The sequence below is a fragment of the Triticum aestivum genome, chromosome 6B, assembly GCF_018294505.1.
Source record: "Triticum aestivum cultivar Chinese Spring chromosome 6B, IWGSC CS RefSeq v2.1, whole genome shotgun sequence".
Classification (NCBI taxonomy): Eukaryota; Viridiplantae; Streptophyta; class Magnoliopsida; order Poales; family Poaceae; genus Triticum; species Triticum aestivum.
This window is the reverse complement of record NC_057810.1, coordinates 208667420-208686962: the sequence shown is the minus strand read 5'-3', so window position 1 is coordinate 208686962 and position 19543 is coordinate 208667420. Positions and strand designations below refer to the sequence as shown.

Below are 19543 nucleotides of genomic sequence, written 5' to 3'. Positions count from 1 at the left end.
ACGAGGAGTTCCGGAATGGTCCGGAGGTAAAGATTTATATATGGGAAGTTGTCATACGGTCACCGGAAAGTTTCGGGGGCATATCAGTATTGTACCGGGGCCACCGGAGGGGTTCCGGGGGTCCACCGGGAGGGGCCACCCCTCTCGGAGGGCCTCATGGGCCGTAGGGGGCAGGGAACTAGCCCCTGGAGGGCTGGGCGCCCCCCCCCTTGGGCCCATGCGCCTAGGGTCGGGGGGGGGGAAACCCTAGTGGGGGCGCCCCCCTTGCTTGGGGGGCAAGCCCCCTCCCTTGGCCGCCGCCCCCCCTCTAGATCTCATCTAGAGGGGGCCGGCCCCCTTCCCCCTTCCCCTGTAAATAGATGGGCGAGGGGAGGGCTTCACACAACATCCAAGGCGCAGCCCCTCCCCTCCCCAACACCTCTCCTCCTCCGTTAAGTGCTTGGCGAAGCCCTGTCGGAGTACTGCCTCTCCACCATCACCACGCCGTCGTGCTGCTGCTGGAGCCTTCTTCCTCAACCTCTCCTTCCCCCTTGCTGGATCAAGAAGGAGGAGATGTCATCCGCTCCGTACGTGTGTTGAACGCGGAGGTGCTGTCCATTCGGCACTTGGTCATCGGTGATTTGGATCACGACGAGTACGACTCCATCATCCCCGTTCTCTTGAACGCTTCCGCACGCGATCTACAAGTGGTACATAGATGCAATCTCTCTCCTATCACTCGTTGCTTAGATGAACTCATAGATGGATCTTGGTGAAACCGTAGGAAATTTTTTTATTTTCTGCAACGTTCCCCAACAGTGGTATCAGAGCTAGGTCTATGCGTAGTTCTCTATTGCATGAGTAGAACACAATTTTGTTGTGGGCGTAGATCTTGTCAACTTGCTTTCCGCTACTAGTCTTATTTTGCTTCAGCGGTATTGTGGGATGAAGCGGCCCGGACCGACCTTACACGTACGCTTACGTGAGACAGGTTCCACTGACTGACATGCACTAATTGCATAAGGTGGCTAGCGGGTGTCTGTCTCTCCCACTTTAGTTGGAGCGGATTCGATGAAAAGGGTCCTTATGAAGGGTAAATAGAAGTTGACAAAATCACGTTGTGGTTATTCGTAGGTAAGAAAACGTTCTTGCTAGAACCCAATTGCAGCCACGTAAAAGATGCAACAACAATTAAAGGACGTCTAACTTGTTTTTGCAGCAATTGTCATGTGATGTGATATGGCCAGAAGTTGTGATGAATGATGAATGATTTATTTTGATGTATGAGATCATATTCTTGTAATAGGAATCACGACTTGCATGTCGATGAGTATGACAACCGGCAGGAGCCATAGGAGTTGTCTTTATTTTTGTATGACCTGCGTGTCATTGAAGAATGCCATGCAAATTACTTTACTTTATTGCTAAACGCGTTAGCCATAGAAGTAGAAGTAGTCGTTGGCGTGACAACTTCATGAAGACATGATGATGGAGATCATGGTGTCATGCCGGGGACGAAGATGATCATGGAGCCCCAAAGATGGAGATCAAATGAGCTATATGATATTGGCCATATCATGTCACTAATATATAATTGCATGTGATGTTTATTATGTTTATGCATCTTGTTTACTTAGAACGACGGTAGTAAATAAGATGATCCCTTACAATAATTTCAAGAAAGTGTTTCCCCTAACTGTGCGCCGTTGCTAAAGTTCGTCGTTTCGAGGCACCACGTGATGATCGGGTGTGATAGATCCTTACGTTCACATACAACGGGTGTAAGACAGTTTTACACATGCAAAACACTTAGGGTTAACTTGACGAGCCTAGCATGTACAGACATGGCCTCGGAACACAGAGACCGAAAGGTCGAACATGAGTTGTGTGGAAGATACGATCAACATGGAGATGTTCACCGATGATGACTAGTCCGTCTCACGTGATGATCAGACACGGCCTAGTCGACTTGGATCGTGTAACACTTAGATGACTAGAGGGATGTCAATCTGAGTGGGAGTTCACTAAATAATTTGATTAGATGAACTTAATTATCATGAACTTAGTCTAAAGTCTTTCCAAAATATGTCTTGTAGATCAAATGGCCAACGCTCATGTCAACATGAACTTCAACGCGTTCCTAGAGAAAACCAAGCTGAAAGATGATGCCAGCAACTATTCGGACTGGGTCCGGAACCTGAGGATCATCCTCATAGCAGCCAAGAAAGATTATGTCCTAGAAGCACCGCTAGGTGAAGCACCCATCCCAGAGAACCAAGACATTATGAACGCTTGGCAGTCACGTGCTGATGATTACTCCCTCATTCAGTGCGGCATGCTTTACAGCTTAGAACCGGGGCTTCAAAAGTGTTTTGAGCGACACGGAGCATATGAGATGTTCGAGGAGCTGAAAATGGTTTTTCAAGCTCATGCCCGGGTCGAGAGATATGAAGTCTCCGACAAGTTCTATAGTTGTAAGATGGAGGAAAACAGTTCTGTCAGTGAGCACATACTCAAAATGTCTAGGTTGCATAACCGCCTGTCCCAGCTGGAGATCAACCTCCCGGACGAGGCGGTCATTGACAGAATCCTTCAGTCGCTCCCACCGAGCTACAAGAGCTTTGTGTTGAACTACAATATGCAGGGGATGGTGAAGACCATTCCTGAAGTATTTTCAATGCTGAAGTCAGCAGAGGTTGAAATCAAGAAAGAACATCGAGTGTTGATGGTCAATAAGACCACTAAGTTCAAGAAGGGCAAGGGTAAGAAGAACTTCAAGAAGGACGGCAAAGATGTTGCTGCGCCCGGTAAACCAGTTACCGGGAAGAAGTCAAAGAATGGACCCAAGCCTGAGACTGAGTGCTTTTATTGCAAAGGGAAGGGTCACTGGAAGCGGAACTGCCCCAAATACTTAGCGGACAAGAAGGCCGGCAACACTAAAGGTATATGTGATATACATGTAATTGATGTGTACCTTACCAGTACTCGTAGTAACTCCTGGGTATTTGATACCGGTGCCGTTGCTCATATTTGTAACTCACAGCAGGAGCTGCGGAATAAACGGAGACTGGCGAAGGACGAGGTGACGATGCGCGTCGGGAATGGTTCCAAGGTCGATGTGATCGCCGTCGGCACGCTACCTCTACATTTACCTACGGGATTAGTTTTAAACCTCAATAATTGTTATAGTGCCAAGTTTGAGCATGAACATTGTATCTGGATCTCGTTTGATGCGAGATGGCTACTCATTTAAATCCGAGAATAATGGTTGTTCTATTTATATGAGAGATATGTTTTATGGTCATGCCCCGATGGTCAATGGTTTATTCTTAATGAATCTCGAACATAATGTTACACATATTCATAGTGTGAATACCAAAAGATGTAAAGTTGATAACGATAGTCCCACATACTTGTGGCACTGCCGCCTTGGTCACATTGGTGTCAAGCGCATGAAGAAGCTCCATGCTGATGGACTTTTAGAGTCTCTCGATTATGAATCGTTTGACACATGCGAACCATGCCTCATGGGCAAAATGACCAAGACTCCGTTCTCCGGAACAATGGAGCGAGCAACCAACTTATTGGAAATCATACATACTGATGTGTGTGGTCCAATGAGCGTTGAGGCTCGCGGAGGATATCGTTATGTTCTCACTCTCACTGATGACTTAAGTAGATATGGGTATGTCTACTTGATGAAACACAAGTCTGAGACCTTTAAAAAGTTCAAGGAATTTCAGAATGAAGTAGAGAATCAACGTGACCGAAAGATAAAATTCTTACGATCGGATCGTGGAGGAGAATATTTAAGTCACGAATTTGGTACACACTTAAGAAAATGTGGAATCATTTCACAACTCACGCCGCCTGGAACACCTCAGCGTAACGGTGTGTCCGAACGTCGTAATCGCACTCTATTGGATATGGTGCGATCTATGATGTCTCTTACCAATTTACCGCTATCATTTTGGGGATACGCTCTAGAGACAGCTACATTCACTTTAAATAGGGCACCGTCTAAATCCGTTGAGACGACACCGTATGAATTATGGTTTGGGAAGAAACCTAAGTTGTCGTTTCTAAAAGTTTGGGGATGCGATGCTTATGTCAAGAAACTTCAACCTGAAAAGCTCGAACCCAAGTCGGAAAAATGCGTCTTCATAGGATACCCTAAGGAAACCATTGGGTATACCTTCTACCTTAGATCCGAAGGCAAGATCTTTGTTGCCAAGAACGGATCCTTTCTAGAAAAGGAGTTTCTCTCGAAAGGAGTAAGTGGGAGGAAAGTAGAACTCGATGAAGTACTACCTCTTGAACCAGAAAGTAGTGCAGCTCAGGAAAATGTTCCTGTGGTGCCTACACCGACTGGAGAGGAAATTAATGATGATGATCAAGGTACTTCGAATCAAGTTGCTACTGAACTTCGTAGGTCCACAAGGACACGTTCCACACCAGAGTGGTATGGCAACCCTGTCCTGGAAATCATGTTGTTAGACAACGGTGAACCTTCGAACTATGAAGAAGCGATGGCGGGCCCAGATTCCAACCAATGGCTAGAATCCATGCAATCCGAGATAGAATCCATGTATGAAAATAAAGTATGGACTTTGACTGACTTGCCCGATGATCGGTGAGCGATAGAAAACAAATGGATCTTTAAGAAGAAGAAGGACGCGGATGGTAATGTCACCATCTATAAAACTCGACTTGTCGCTAAGGGTTATCAGCAAGTTCAAGGGATTGACCATGATGAGACTTTCTCTCCCGTAGCGAAGCTTAAGTCCGTCCGAATCATGTTAGCAATTGCCGCATACTATGATTATGAGATATGGCAGATGAACGTCAAAACAGCATTCCTTAACGGTTATCTTAAGGAAGAGCTGTATATGATGCAGCTGGAAGGTTTTGTCGATCCTAAGAATGCTAACAAAGTATGCAAGCTCCAGCGATCCATTTATGGGCTGGTGCAAGCGTCTCGGAGTTGGAACATTCGCTTTGATGAGATGATCAAAGCGTTTGGGTTTATGCAAACTTATGGAGAAGCCTGCGTTTACAAGAAAGTGAGTGGGAGCTCTGTAGCATTTCTCATATTATATGTAGATGACATACTTTTGATGGGAAATGATATAGAATTCTTGGACAGCATTAAGGCCTACTTGAATAAGTGTTTTTCAATGAAGGACCTTGGAGAAGCTGCTTACATATTAGGCATCAAAATCTATAGGGATAGATCGAGACGCCTCATAGGTCTTTCACAAAGCACATACCTTGATAAGATTTTGAAGAAGTTCAAAATGGATCAGTCCAAGAAAGGGTTCTTGCCTGTATTGCAAGGTGTGAGATTGAGCTCGGCTCAATGCCCGACCACGGCAAAAGATAAAGAAGAGATGAACGTCATTCCCTATGCCTCAGCCATAGGATCTATTATGTATGCCATGCTATGTACCAGACCTGATGTAAACCTTGCCGTAAGTTTGGTAGGAAGGTACCAAAGTAATCCCGGCAAGGAACACTGGACAGCAGTCAAGAATATCCTGAAGTACCTGAAAAGGACAAAGGACATGTTTCTCGTTTATGGAGGTGACGAAGAGCTCGTCGTAAAGGGTTACGTCGACGCTAGCTTTGACATAGATCTGGATGACTCTAAGTCACAAACCGGATACGTGTATATGTTGAATGGTAGGGTAGTAAGCTGGTGCAGCTGCAAGCAGAGCGTCGTGGCGGGATCTACATGTGAAGCGGAGTACATGGCAGCCTCGGAGGCAGCGCATGAAGCAATTTGGGTGAAGGAGTTCATCACCGACCTAGGAGTCATGCCCAATGCATCGGGGCCGATCAAACTCTTCTGTGACAGCACTGGAGCTATTGCCCTTGCCAAGGAGCCCATGTTTCACAAGAAGACCAGGCACATCAAGCGTCATTTCAACTCCATCCGTGAAAATGTTCAAGATGGAGACATAGATATTTGCAAAGTACATACAGATCTGAATGTCGCAGATCCATTGACTAAACCTCTTCCGCGAGCAAAACATGATCAACACCAGAACTCTATGGGTGTTCATCACAATGTAACTAGATTATTGACTCTAGTGCAAGTGGGAGACTGTTGGAAATATGCCCTAGAGGATATAATAAAAGGATTATTATTATATTTCTTTGTTCATGACGGTTGTCTTTTATTCATGCTATAATTGTATTATCCGGAAATCGTAATACACGTGTGAATACATAGACCACAATACGTCCCTAGAAAGCCTCTAGTTGACTAGCTCGTTGGTCAACAGATAGTCATGGTTTCCTGACTATGGACATTAGATGTCGTTGACAATGGGATCACATCATTAGGAGAATGATGTGACGGACAAGACCCAATCCTAAGCATAGCACAAGATCGTGTAGTTCGTTTTGCTAGAGCTTTTCCAATGTCAAGTATCTTTTCCTTAGACCATGAGATCGTGTAACTCCCGGATACCGTAGGAGTGCTTTAGGTGTACCAAACATCACAACGTAACTGGGTGACTATAAAGGTGCACTACAGGTATCTCCAAAAGTGTCTGTTGGGTTGACACGGATCGAGACTGGGATTTGTCACTCCGTATTATGGAGAGGTATCGCTGGGCCAACTCGGTAGTGCATCATCATAATAAGCTCAAAGTGACCAAGTGTCTGGTCATGGGATCATGCATTGCGGTACGAGTAAAGTGACTTGCCGGCAACGAGATTGAACGAGGTATTGGGATACCGACGATCGAATCTCGGGCAAGTAACATACCGTCTGACAAAGGGAATTGTATGCGGGGTTGATTGAATCCTCGACGTCATGGTTCATCCGATGAGATCATCGAGGAGCATATGGGAGCCAACATGGGTATCCAGATCCCGCTGTTGGTTATTGACCGGAGAGCCGTCTCGGTCATGTCTGCATGTCTCCCGAACCCGTAGGGTCTACACACTTAAGGTTCGGTGACGCTAGAGTTATTAGGAAGACTTGTATGTGATTACCGAATGTTGTTCGGAGTCCCGGATGAGATCTCGGACGTCACGAGGAGTTCCGAAATGGTCCGGAGGTAAAGATTTATATATGGGAAGTTGTCATACGGTCACCAGAAAGTTTCGGGGACATATCGATATTGTACCGGGGCCACCGGAGGGGTTCCGGGGGTCCACCGGGAGGGGCCACCCCTCTCGGAGGGCCTCATGGGCCGTAGGGGGCAGGGAACCAGCCCCTGGAGGGCTGGGCGCCCCCCCCCTTGGGCCCATGCGCCTAGGGTCGGGGGGGGGGGAAACCCTAGTGGGGGCGCCCCCCTTGCTTGGGGGGCAAGCCCCCTCCCTTGGCCGCCGCCCCCCCTCTAGATCTCATCTAGAGGGGGCCGGCCCCCTTCCCCCTTCCCCTGTAAATAGATGGGCGAGGGGAGGGCTTCACACAACATCCAAGGCGCAGCCCCTCCCCTCCCCAACACCTCTCCTCCTCCGTTAAGTGCTTGGCGAAGCCCTGTCGGAGTACTGCCTCTCCACCATCACCACGCCGTCGTGCTGCTGCTGGAGCCTTCTTCCTCAACCTCTCCTTCCCCCTTGCTGGATCAAGAAGGAGGAGACGTCATCCGCTCCGTACGTGTGTTGAACGCGGAGGTGTTGTCCGTTCGGCACTTGGTCATCGGTGATTTGGATCACGGCGAGTACGACTCCACCATCCCCGTTCTCTTGAACGCTTCTGCACGCGATCTACAAGTGGTATGTAGATGCAATCTCTCTCATATCACTCGTTGCTTAGATGAACTCATAGATGGATCTTGGTGAAACCGTAGGAATTTTTTTATTTTCTGCAACGTTCCCCAACAATTTGTTGCTGCCATAAGATATTTTCAGCAATTATGTAGTAAAGGTCATAAGGTGTTTGCTTACCATTAAAAAACAACATGTGCATGTTGGAAATAAATAAGTGAAGATATTGTTTCCTACAGATGATACTTCTGGTCCATGTTGGAAATAAATAAGTGCAGGTACTTCTCTGTCATGAGATGATGGGGAGCAAAATAATTTTCTTCCAGGATGGCTGATGTTATGCCATATCAAAATGCATCAAAAGACTCTACAAAGCGCCCCCAAATTATAACAGTTGTGCGCTTTCTGCATAGTTTCCGCAATCATTGGATTCTATGGGTTCTATTAGTTATTAAAAGTGCATGTTGCGACAATGTAGCAAGAAGACGTATTGTCCCTCTGTGATGAAGATTTGGCGCCTTGGTTCTCAGGCATTGCCAGTAGGAGGTGGATGTTCTGTAACAGCAACAATTAAACCAATGAGATCTACAAATGCAGGCAGATAATGTAGTTTCAGAGTAGGGAAAATAATGTAGTTTCAGAGTAGGGAAAATAACGCATTAAAATTCAAAGGAACGGTAGCACGGGCCATTGATCTGCAATAACATAGACATGCAAAATACTATCAGGTACTAAGTTCGTGATAAATTAAAGTTCAATTAATCATATTACTTAAGAACTCCCACTTAGATAGACATCCCTCTAATCATCTAAGTGATAACGTGATCCAAATCAACTAAATCATGTCCAATCATCACGTGAGATGGAGTAGTTTTTAATGATGAACATCACCAGGTTGATCTATCTACTATATGATTAACGCTTAACCTTTTAGTCTCCAGTGTTCCGAGGCCATATCTACATACGCTAGGCTCGTCAAGTTTAACCTGAGTATTCTGAGTGTGGAAAACTGGCTTGCACCCGTTGTAGGTGAACGTAGAGCTTATCACACCCGATCATCACATGGTGTCTCGGCACGATGAACTATAGCAACGGTGCATACTCGGGGAGAACACTTGTACCTTGAAATTTAGTAAGGGATCATCTTATAATGCTACCGATGTTCTAAGCAAAATAAGATGCATAAAGGATAAACATCACATGCAATCAAAATATGTGACATGATATGTCCATCATCATCTTGTGCTCATGATCTACATCACCGAAGCATCATCATGATCTCCATCATCACCGGTGCGACACCTTGATTTCCATCGTAGCATCATTGTCGTCTCGCCAACTATTGTTACTACGACTATTGCTACCGCTTAGTGATAAAGTAAAACAATTACATGGCGATTACATTGCATACAATAAAGCGACAACCATATGGCTTCTGCCAGTTGCCGATAACTTTGTTACAAAACATGATCATCTCATACAACAATTTATGTCACATCATGCCTTGACCATATCACATCACATCAAGCCCTGCAAAAACAAGTTAGACGTCCTCTACTTTGTTGTTGCAAATTTTATGTGGCTGCTACGGACTTCTAGCAAGAACCGTTCTTACATACGCATCAAAACCACAATGATTTTTTGTCAAGTGTGCTCTTTTAACTTTCAACAAGGACCGGGCGTAGCCACACTTGATTCAACTAAAGTTGGAGAAACAGACACTCACCGGCCACCTATGTGCAAAGCACGTCGGTAGAACCAGTCTCGCGTAAGCGTACACGTAATGTCGGTCTGAGCCGCTTCATCCAACAATACCGCCGAATCAAAGTATGATATGCTGCTAAGCAGTATGACTATTATCGCCCACAACTCTTTGTGTTCTACTCGTGCATATAACATCTACGCATAGACCTGGCTCGGATGCCACTGTTGGGGAGCGCGGTAATTTCAAAAAAATTCCTACGATCACGCAAGATCTATCTAGGAGATGCATATCAACGAGAAGGGAGAGTGTTGTCCACGTACCCTCGTAGACCGAAAGCGGAAGCGTTTCAATAACGCGGTTGATGTAGTCGAACGTCTTCCGATCCAACCGATCCAAGTACCGAACGTACGGCACCTCCGCGTTCAGCACACGTTTAGTTGGATGACGTCCCTCGTACTCTTGATCCAGTTGAGGCCGAGGGTGAGTTCCGTCAGCACGACGGCGTGGTGACGGTGGTGATGATGCTACCGGCGCAGGGCTTTGCTTAAGCTCCGCAAAGGTACGATCGAGGTGTGTAACCGTGGAGGGGCACCACACAAGGCTAAAAGATCAACTTGTGTGTACTAGGGTGCCCCCTTGCCCCCGTATATAAAGGAGCAAGGGGAGGGGCCGACGGCCTCATAGGGTGCGCCCCAAGGGGGGAATCCTACTCCTACTAGGAGTAGGTTCCCCCTTTCCCAGTCCAACTAGGAGGGGAAGGAAAGAGGAGGAGAGGAGAAGGAAAGAGGGGGCCGGCCCCCAAGCCCTAAACCAATTCGGTTTGGGCCTAGGGGGGCGCGCCCCACAGCTCCCTTGCTGCCCTCTATTTCCACTAAGGCCCATGAAGGCCCATTGACCCCCTTGGGGGGGGGGGGTCCGGTAACCTCCGGTACTCCGGTAAATGCCCGAACTCATCTGATCCGGTGTCCAAACATAACCTTCCAATAACCTTGGTAAAAGCTTCGTGTCCCTTGTGTCTTGTTAACCATCGATCCAATCTCACAGCTTGGCCCCCCCTACTCGAGGTTTGCTGGTTTTGACACTGACACTAGCAGTCTTGCTGAAGAGATCAACCTTCTCGTTCAGCAGCTGACCCGTCTCCGCCTTCAGCGAGGCATTCGCCTCCTGCAGGGCCTTGATGGTACATTGATGAGACTCTAAGAGCTCGCGGTTGAGCATCTCCACATCGTATATCTCCTCTAGTTGACTCCAGCATTGGATATGCCAAGTCAACGCCAACTACAAAATAATGACAAGTCCCAACACCAACTATAAAACATATATGACAATTGAACTATATGAAGGTTACTACCTATTAATGTCATTATACCATGCATTTGACATTTGAACTATATGCATAGCTTACACAAATCAAAAGAAAGCTTGTTCACACTAGTATGCATTGATGAATTTAGGTGTGGGTCATAATAGAACACTACCAGTCGACATGGTGGTGGTGGTTGCGCCATTCTACACAAATATATAAATCAATTTCTACCAAGTATAATTGGATACTACACTACTAAATCAACACAAAGAGTAGAATCCGATTCTACACTAAAAAAAATGCACACTGAGTACAAAAAACGGTTTCCACACAAATAAATCAGTTTCTACCAAGTAGAATCGGATACTACACTACTAAATGAACACAAAAGAGTAGCATCAGATTCTACACTACAACATACTAAATACTACAAAAATTCTACCCTAAGTACAAAAGTGGTTTCTACACAAATAAATCAATTTCCAATAAGTATAATGGGATACTACACTACTAAATCAACACAAAAGAGTAGCTTCAGATTCTACACTAAAACATATTGAACACTAATAAAATTCTACCCTAAGTAGAAAATGGGTTTCTACACTAATAAATCAACATCTATTAAGTATAATCAGGTACTCCTAAATCTAATTCTACAGTACTAATTTTATACACAAATAAACCAAATCCACAGATTCCATAAATTCCATGGCGTTTGCGGATGAGGTAGATGTTAGGGGAGGCGAGAAGATGCGCGAGTGGAGAGGATCTCACCTGCTGATCCAGAGGTGGCGGCGGCGACGAGCGAAATGGCCGGGAGGTGGCGGCGGCGCTGGTCGAGAGGGGGCACGAAGTGAAAAGATGGGGTGTGAATCGGCTTAGGTTTTTTTTACTGGATAGGACAGTTAGAAGATTGACAAAAAAACTCAACAAATATCTATGGCACGACAAAAAATACTACGCGAGCACTAAGGTCATATCAATGTCGCACCAAATATGTCTACGCCACAACTATTTGAAAAATAGCGTTTGTGTTGGTGGAAAATGGCACGCCACCAATAAAAGTTGTGCGTGGTCATTTCTCCATTAGTGAAATGTGTGTGTGGGAGGGCTCCTCCTATAGCACATCATATCTTGGGAGGAGACCTCCCGTATAGCTACGCTCTAATCTCTCTCTCTCTGTCTAATTTGTCTAATAAAATTAGACTCCTAATTAGCCGGGGTCGCCGCTAGGCTAATCTCTCTCTAGTTTTCACGGAAATCTTCTTCATTGACGACGAAGTGCTGCCTGTTTCTTCAAGACTAGCTCAGGTGTAGTGGCGGTGGTTCTCTCAAGCAATCGTGGTGAGGCTTTGGTGGGCTCAACTTGGCGCATTGATCGTGTGATGGATGCCACTACGCCTGCAGCTATACAATGTCGGGAGGCTTGGATTTTCTAGAGAGATTGGGATGTTCAACAATGACGGTCGAATCTGACTGCATGGAGCTCATTCAGTCATGTACATGAATCATCCAAATTTGGAGTCCATATAATGCCGTCCTAGCAGAAATCTTCCTTGTCGCGGGAGGATTGGATCGACCTCTTTCAAGTACTATCCGCGGGGAGCTAATCAAGTTGCGCACAAGTTAGCTCATTATCTTTTGTTTCAAATTATGTAATCTCCTCGGATGGTAATCCTTCGAGTTTTTTTTTTGGATGAGCTCTTGAACGCTGTAAAGTTTACTACTCCAATAAAGTGCGCCAGAAGGCTTTCTTGTAGAAAAATGGTTACAAATATTTTTTTTGAATTTAAAAATAAACTTTAAAAAAATACAAATAAAACTTTTTCTGAATTTACAAATAAAACTTGGAAGACGGAAAGCATGCTGCCGCATTTTAATCTCCTTGATCAGCAGGGTCAACTTGGTAAGCTACCTACAAATTTACAATCAATGATAGAAAAAAGTTCATGTTGGGCTCTGATTTTATCGTCCCTCCCGCGATAAAATCAGAGCGCTGTAAAAAAAAAAGCAATATCGGCCTGGAATAATGTATGTTGGGCCGTGGCACCATGTGCTGGTAAAAGGCCCAGTCAGAGTCTTGTAACCCGGCTCACGTGTCAACCGCTGATAGGTCGTGTGTGCAGGACCGCAGCTATAAAATGCAAGGGGCTTCACCAGCCCTAAAACCATCCCCTCTATCTCCCCCTCCCTCGTCATCCCGCCGCCGCAACAATTCCTCTTTCACATCGCGCTTTGTTTTTCCTTTGTTTTATTTATGCTGCTTTTTCTTGTGGAATTCGGATCGATGCTGCTTGTTTTGTGGATCCATCTATCTACCTCGATGGATGTTTCTCCCTTTTGATTCTGTTTAGTTGTAGATTGTGATGTGTTTGGGCTCTATATCATGAGTCAACAGCAGGCGCCGTTCAATGGCGTCCTGTCTGCCGCATGGAGCCTAGATTGATAGCCAGAAGAAGATTGTTTGGAGATCCATCTTCTTTTAATTCCAAGCCACAATATCTGGCGATACTTCACTTCATCGTGTGCATCTTGTTCCATCGTTGATTGAAAGGTTGCAACTTTTTTACATTTGTTTTGAGACGGCTCAGACGAACGGGTGCTCGGTTGTATCCATGGACGAGTTGCCCTTTGCACAAAGTGCCGAGAGAGACGGACGGCCGCTTCACGATTGGATGGGCGCGTCGTGTGCTCTTGCCCCATCCAAATTTAAAGCGGCCATACTTCACCCCAATCGATCTCCGATTTTGCAAGTATTTCTTCATTTTGTTTGATTTCGTCGCATCTTTTTTCTTCAAACAGGCTGACCATCACGTAGTGACCTTAATTCGTCAGATCTGCATCTTTAATATTTTAGTTTTTATTAAAAAACATGGTGGCATCTTCAGCAACGTAGGAGGAACTTAATTAAATGGACTCGCAGCACTTCACAGACATAGCAACGGACATGGCTGAGCTGTGTTTAGCCCTTTGTCCGGTTGCAGTTGACAATTAAATGTTAGTTCTTATGTTCCCTGTCAATTTCACCGAAATTGTGCCGACAAAATTGAATCTACTGTCTCTAATTGTAATGGTCAGTTGAGGTTCAACGGTTCCATGAATAATCATGTACACGTCTAACGATTGGCACCCTTTGATGGTAGATGAAAATTCTGTTTTTATGCTACAAAAGTGAACAAAAAAACTAGTAGCTCTGCTATCCCTCACATCACTGTTAATGAGAATTTTCTTGGATGAACGGTAAAAATGGAATATATATAATACGGAGTATTAATTTAGTACTCTCTCTGTTACTTCTTCCGTCTCAGTTTATAAGACCTACGTGTATATCTAGGTTGCCAATTTTATCACCCTAATATAAATTATATAACACAAACTATATGTTTTGAAAATTTTATAATATATGACTTGTATTAGGTGGGTCAAATTGACGATGTAGGGGCTGAGAGAGCTGAGAGAGGGAGTAATATATATGAAACGCTTTGGATATTTTAATGTGGACTGCATACAATACAATTTTGTGTGACCAGACAGCCATAGGAGTAAGATTCTTAGTTGCAAACATCTGAATCACTGAATTTCATGCAATCGTCTGATCATCCGGTAGCAGGGAAGTTCAACCATGGAACACCGAAAGCACCTGGGCAGTGTTATTTTTGAGCAGAAGCAATCTACTATGATCGGGAAGGTGCTGTTTAAAATATTGTTACAATAAGGCTAATGGTGTGGCTCAATAGCTTGACAGTTTTAGTACTACTCCCTCCGCCCTAAAAGAAATGTCTTAACTTTGTATCTTTATTAGTATAAAATTGTACTAAGTTTGAGACATTTATTTTGGGATGTAAATAAGTTTGTAACTTTAATTTTTCATCTTTATATCGTCGGATATAAACTCTCTCTCTTTTTGAACCCACAGAATTTCAGCAACGTACGTATACAGTCAAGGCAAGAACCACTGCCTGAACCTAAACATTTGAACCTGGAAGAAGAGTGGTGATGTGCTCGGATAAGATAAATCCTTGTAGCATCAAAGGCTGAAGAAGCTGTGATACATCATCATTAGTGCTCTAATTGTGCATTAACCGACTTTGTTTAGGGACAAAAATGAATGGAATAACACAAAAAACACTTGCGGTGTTGAGCTGAGCAAATCACAGTAACTAGAAACAACTTTGTGCCTCTGACTTCAGTTGGAATTGATAATGACCACCACAATAAGAAACATTTACTATGCAGTTGAGCCATCTTACTCGGATGAGATGAAAAGGCACATAGATTGCTAAAGAGAACGCATAAAAACAGTTCAGAGAATGCAGGCAGCGAAAGATCTTACTACACAGTAACATATTCCACATAATGTTCTTCCTCTCAGACATGGGAGGCAGCACACTCCAGCAACTCAACATAATCACACAGTTGACAACCTTTCTGCCCACTACACCATAATACATGATTATGGTAGCATTTATATGCACAAATCTACCAGTAGATCAACGAGAACAACAAGGCTGCTTGCTTTATCAGTAGAGCCATTGGACAGAAGGACCCGAACGAGTTTGCAAACACCTGTTCTTTAGATTGGTGGGATGTTTGAAAAAGAGAAGCCCTTGTATCCTTTGTATGCGTAGTAGGCAATTCTTGTGTAGTAGAATCCAGGGATGAACATTACAATGCCCAAAACCATGAAGAAGATTCCTGTTCCAACAAAATAGTTGCAGATGTTTGAGTAAGGGGAAAAATTCCAGCGGCAATTATAGACAAAGTTTATTCAAGCAGATATATTCATGAGTGCTGCTGAAAGAGCTGTATTGCATCAATACTTAAAATGAGAGTCAAAGTGCAAGCAAAATTTCCAAGCTTTTGTTTTGCAAATCAAAACATCTTATTTTTCAGTTTCACATGTACAACTGACATCCTACCATAAAGCCACAGCATGATCACATATATTAGAGATGAGAGGAATATTGGGATTGTTTTTTAATAACCTACTATAATCTACACTTCGTAGTGGTGATGAGAAGCTCTTAGTACCCAATCTCCATAGTTCTCACTGCTGGCTTTACTGGAACACTTCACTATGAACATTGTGCGGTTTGAACACAAGCACCCCTAATTTGTGCCCAAAGTACTAAAAACCTCACAAAACGCAACTAGAAACCTCACAAAACGCAAGCATCTCATGCACACCTATAAAATTTCCTAAGGCCTTACAAATGCCTATATATTTCTCAGCAATCACCTGGTCATACTCATATATACCAAAAAGATAAGTCACCTATCGAGCTCCCAAACAACTGCTACGGAGTAAATACTATGTCTCAGCCAAATAAACCTCAATCAATTCCTCTCTCACAAGTCACAACCTTAGAAATACTACTTCTAGCCATGAATTACTAGTAGTAGCTCTTAAGATACTCATACAGCAATAGTTAGAAAATTGCAGCAACTTCAGGGTCCTAGATGCAGTAACAATTCTTCTTACAGGCATATAGGGAAAGAAGAAAATGGAGGCGGAGAGGAGTGAAAGGAGATTCGATCTCACCGTGCGCGGTGTCACCGCCGACTTGGTTGGCGGCCATGAAGAGGCCGGCGACGACGCCGAGGGCCCCGAAGGCGAGGAGGGCGGCGGCGAAGGCGATCTCCTTGACGGGGGCGCCGCGCGGGCCCCCTATGGCCCCGCCGACGAGGTCGTCCTCGTCGGTGATGGAGAAGGCGTGGTCCACGTAGGCCATGCCGGGCCGGGACTGCTAGGGTTTCTCGAGGTGGATTCGCGTGCGGATCGTCGTCGCAGGTTGGTGGTGGTCTGGTTGGGGGCTGGAAGATGAAGCGCCGGAGAGAAGAGAGATCGGCTTGGTGGGTCGCTTGCGGAAGCAGATTTGGATTGGATTGGACGGGAGCGCCGGGTCAACCCGTTGTAACGTACGACGCGATCGCGATGGGCTACAATTCCGAGGCGAGTCTTTTGGAACCGGCCCTGGCAAAGCCCAGTTATTATATAGGAGAAAGAAGTTCATTTTTCACCCTCAAATGTGCCTCAATGGACAAATACCACCCCAAAGTCTATTTTAGTATGATTTTAACCCTGAAATTCTCAAAACCGGATAAATCTAACCCTAGAGCGATTTTGTTATAATTTTGGTGGTATTGGGAGAAGACGTCATCTTCTTCCTCCCTCCATCTCTCCTCTGTGTCGTTCATCGACAACCATGGCCCTCGATGCTCCCCATCGAGGTGCTACAGCGTCGCCCCAGATGCCCCAGCCCCTCCTTCCCATTCCCCCCAGGCCCCCACCCTTCTGACACCCTCTCATGACGGGAATCGCATGCCCCGCACGCGCCCGTGCTGCAGCCAGCGCCGCCGTCGTTGCCGCCCACGCGTCCACCGTCCACCTTGAGCCACACTGCCATGTCAAGCATCTCTGCCACGCCTCCCTCGCCTACTTTCGCAAAGTAATTTGTGCGAGTCGCCCCCTGAATTACAGCGGGAACGTCGTCTTCCTCGTTTTGGATCTGCCGCCGGCGCGCCTGATTCCCTAGCTCTGTGGAGCCCCGACGCCTCTGCTGCCTCCCTTGAGATCCCTCTAGTGTTCGCGGCGCTGCTGACGCCTCCTCGGCAAGCCCATCGACCCCGAGTTTCTTCTCCGTGATGTTGTGCTCCGGTTCCGGTTTTAATAACCGCACGACGAGGATGAGCCGCCTACCCGCGGTCACAGACTAGAGCGACAGCCGGTGGGAGAGGAACGGCGGGTGGCAAAGCATCAGGGGCGCCAGCAGCCCGTCCCACTGTGCGTCGATCTATTCCTAGACCATGAAGATTGCTGCCGTCGCTAACAATCTATGTCTGCACACCCAAATACCATGCCACGTCACACTTCTGGCCCCAAAACCGCCTAAAATTGAGGCAAAACCATCTGAGGGGGAGATTTACCCGGTTTTAATAATTTGGGGGTTAAAATCGTACCAAATTTGAGTTCAGGGAGGTATTTGTCCCTCAAGCTACATTTTGGGGTGAAAAATGAACTTCTTTCTATATAGGAGGAGTACGCTGGTTTTGGAGGGGACCTACCGGCCGACCCATGTGCGGGGTAGGACGGCCCTTTGTTATTGTTTTTTTCGTGAATTCAAAAAATGTTTTCATGATTTGAAAAATGTTTGGGAAATGATAAATCCTCACGGATTCCATTTTTTCATGACTTTTAAAAAAATATTCACAATTTTAAAACATTCATTTTTTTTGAGAATTTCAATAATTGTTCCCAAATTCAAAAAATGTCCGTAGATTTAAAAAAATCATGAACTCAAGAAAACGTACATCAAAATCGAAAAAAGCTCTTGGATTTTAAAAATTATTCCCAAATTTCAAAAAATGTTCGCTGGTTCAGAAATGTGTTCACAAGTTCATAAAAATGTACACAATTTCAAAAGAAATTCATATGTTCGAATTTTTTTGGGATTTAGAAAAACGTACACGAATTTAAAAAATATGCATGATTTCAAAAAATGTACATGAATTTAAAAAAAAGTTACACATTTGAAAGATGTTCGCAACTTGAAAAACAAAAGGAATAGTAAAAATAAATAAAAATGAAAATGAAGAAATGAAAAAAAAATGAAAAATGAAAAATGAAAAAAAAGGAAAAATAAATAAAAAAAAGAAAGGAAAAGAAAAACCTATTCATGGAAGTTTCACCTTCCCAAAACAAGTTTTTTAACACAGTACGAAAACAAGTGCTCATATAAACGCTCATACACTCACACTACTCCTATGAACGCACACACGCACATCCTACCCCTATGAATACCTTCAAGAGACTGAGTCGACATATCATCTTAAAATTTTACGAAGTCACCATAGGCGCCTCGTAGCTGACGGAAACATCTCCTCCCACTAAAAGCGTTTCACCAGAAATCCTAAAATAAATTCAGGATAAATGCGAGCATCAAGACTTGAATCCTGGTGGGCTGGGGATACCACTGTCCATCTAACCATCGCAGACACAAATATTTTTTTTTTGAGAATCTCGCAGACACAGATTGTTTCGCTTTTCCCAAAACTAATGGAGATGAGATTCGAAAATGGGCCGGCGCATAAAAAACTAGCGCGGACGGTGGTATGCGGGATTTCCTATTTGGCGCTGCAGGCGCCGGTTCCTACTGTTTTTGCTAACCGGCGGCTGCAGCAGCTACTCGCGGGCCGGCCCATATCGCGCCCCGTTTTTTTGTGGAAACGCAAAAAAACTACATGCGTGCGTGATGAGAATCGAACTCAGGACGTCATGGATCGAACCACGCGGCAATAACCACCGCGCCAACATACACAATGTGGTATCTTCTTCTTCCCACTTTTCTTATTTCTTCTTGACGTTTTTCCTTTTTTCCTTTTTTCTGTTTCTGTTCCCCCCCCCCTTTTTTTTTCTTTCCTGGTTTGATGGTTTCTTTCAAATTAGTGAACTTTTCTTAAAATGGATGAACTTTTTTCTCATAATTGACTACTTTTTTATTCAAGTCAATGAACTTTTATCAAAATTTGATGAACTTTTTTCAAATTCTATGAACTTTTCAATTTTTTTTGAAAAACCATGGACTCTTTTCAGTTTCAATGAACTTTTTAAATTTTGATGAACTTTTTTTAAAAATAGATGAACTTTTTTCAAATTTGATGTACTTTATTCCAAATCAATGAACTTTTTTTCAAATTTGATGAACTTATTTTTGAAGTCAATGAACTTTTTTCAGAAACGGTGAACTCTTTTTCGAAATTTGAGTTTTCGTTTTCAAAATTTTTGAACTTTTTCTCGAGATGATGAACTTTTTTTCTAATTTGATGAA

General features: G+C 44.4%; 1 protein-coding gene across 1 annotated transcript; it reads right to left on the bottom strand.

Moving 5' to 3' along the window:
- Window positions 1-14970: 14970 nt before the first annotated feature.
- LOC123136602 (transmembrane protein 230) lies at window positions 14971-16647 on the bottom strand. The gene is made up of 2 exons (XM_044556024.1): window positions 16258-16647; window positions 14971-15410 (listed from the first exon to the last, which is right to left on the bottom strand). Exons 1-2 carry the CDS (start codon window positions 16445-16447, stop codon window positions 15289-15291), a joined length of 312 nt encoding a protein of 103 aa, XP_044411959.1. The 5' UTR covers window positions 16448-16647; the 3' UTR covers window positions 14971-15288.
- Between the last annotated feature and the right edge of the window lie 2896 nt (window positions 16648-19543).

Bases quoted from the DNA above. Each gene is read 5' to 3' on its own strand.
- LOC123136602 (XM_044556024.1), bottom strand. From the start codon at position 16,447: ATGGCCTACGTGGACCACGCCTTCTCCATCACCGACGAGGACGACCTC. The intron at 15,411-16,257 runs GTGAGATCGAAT...TTGTTGGAACAG, and splicing joins CGGCGGTGACACCGCGCACG to GAATCTTCTTCATGGTTTTG.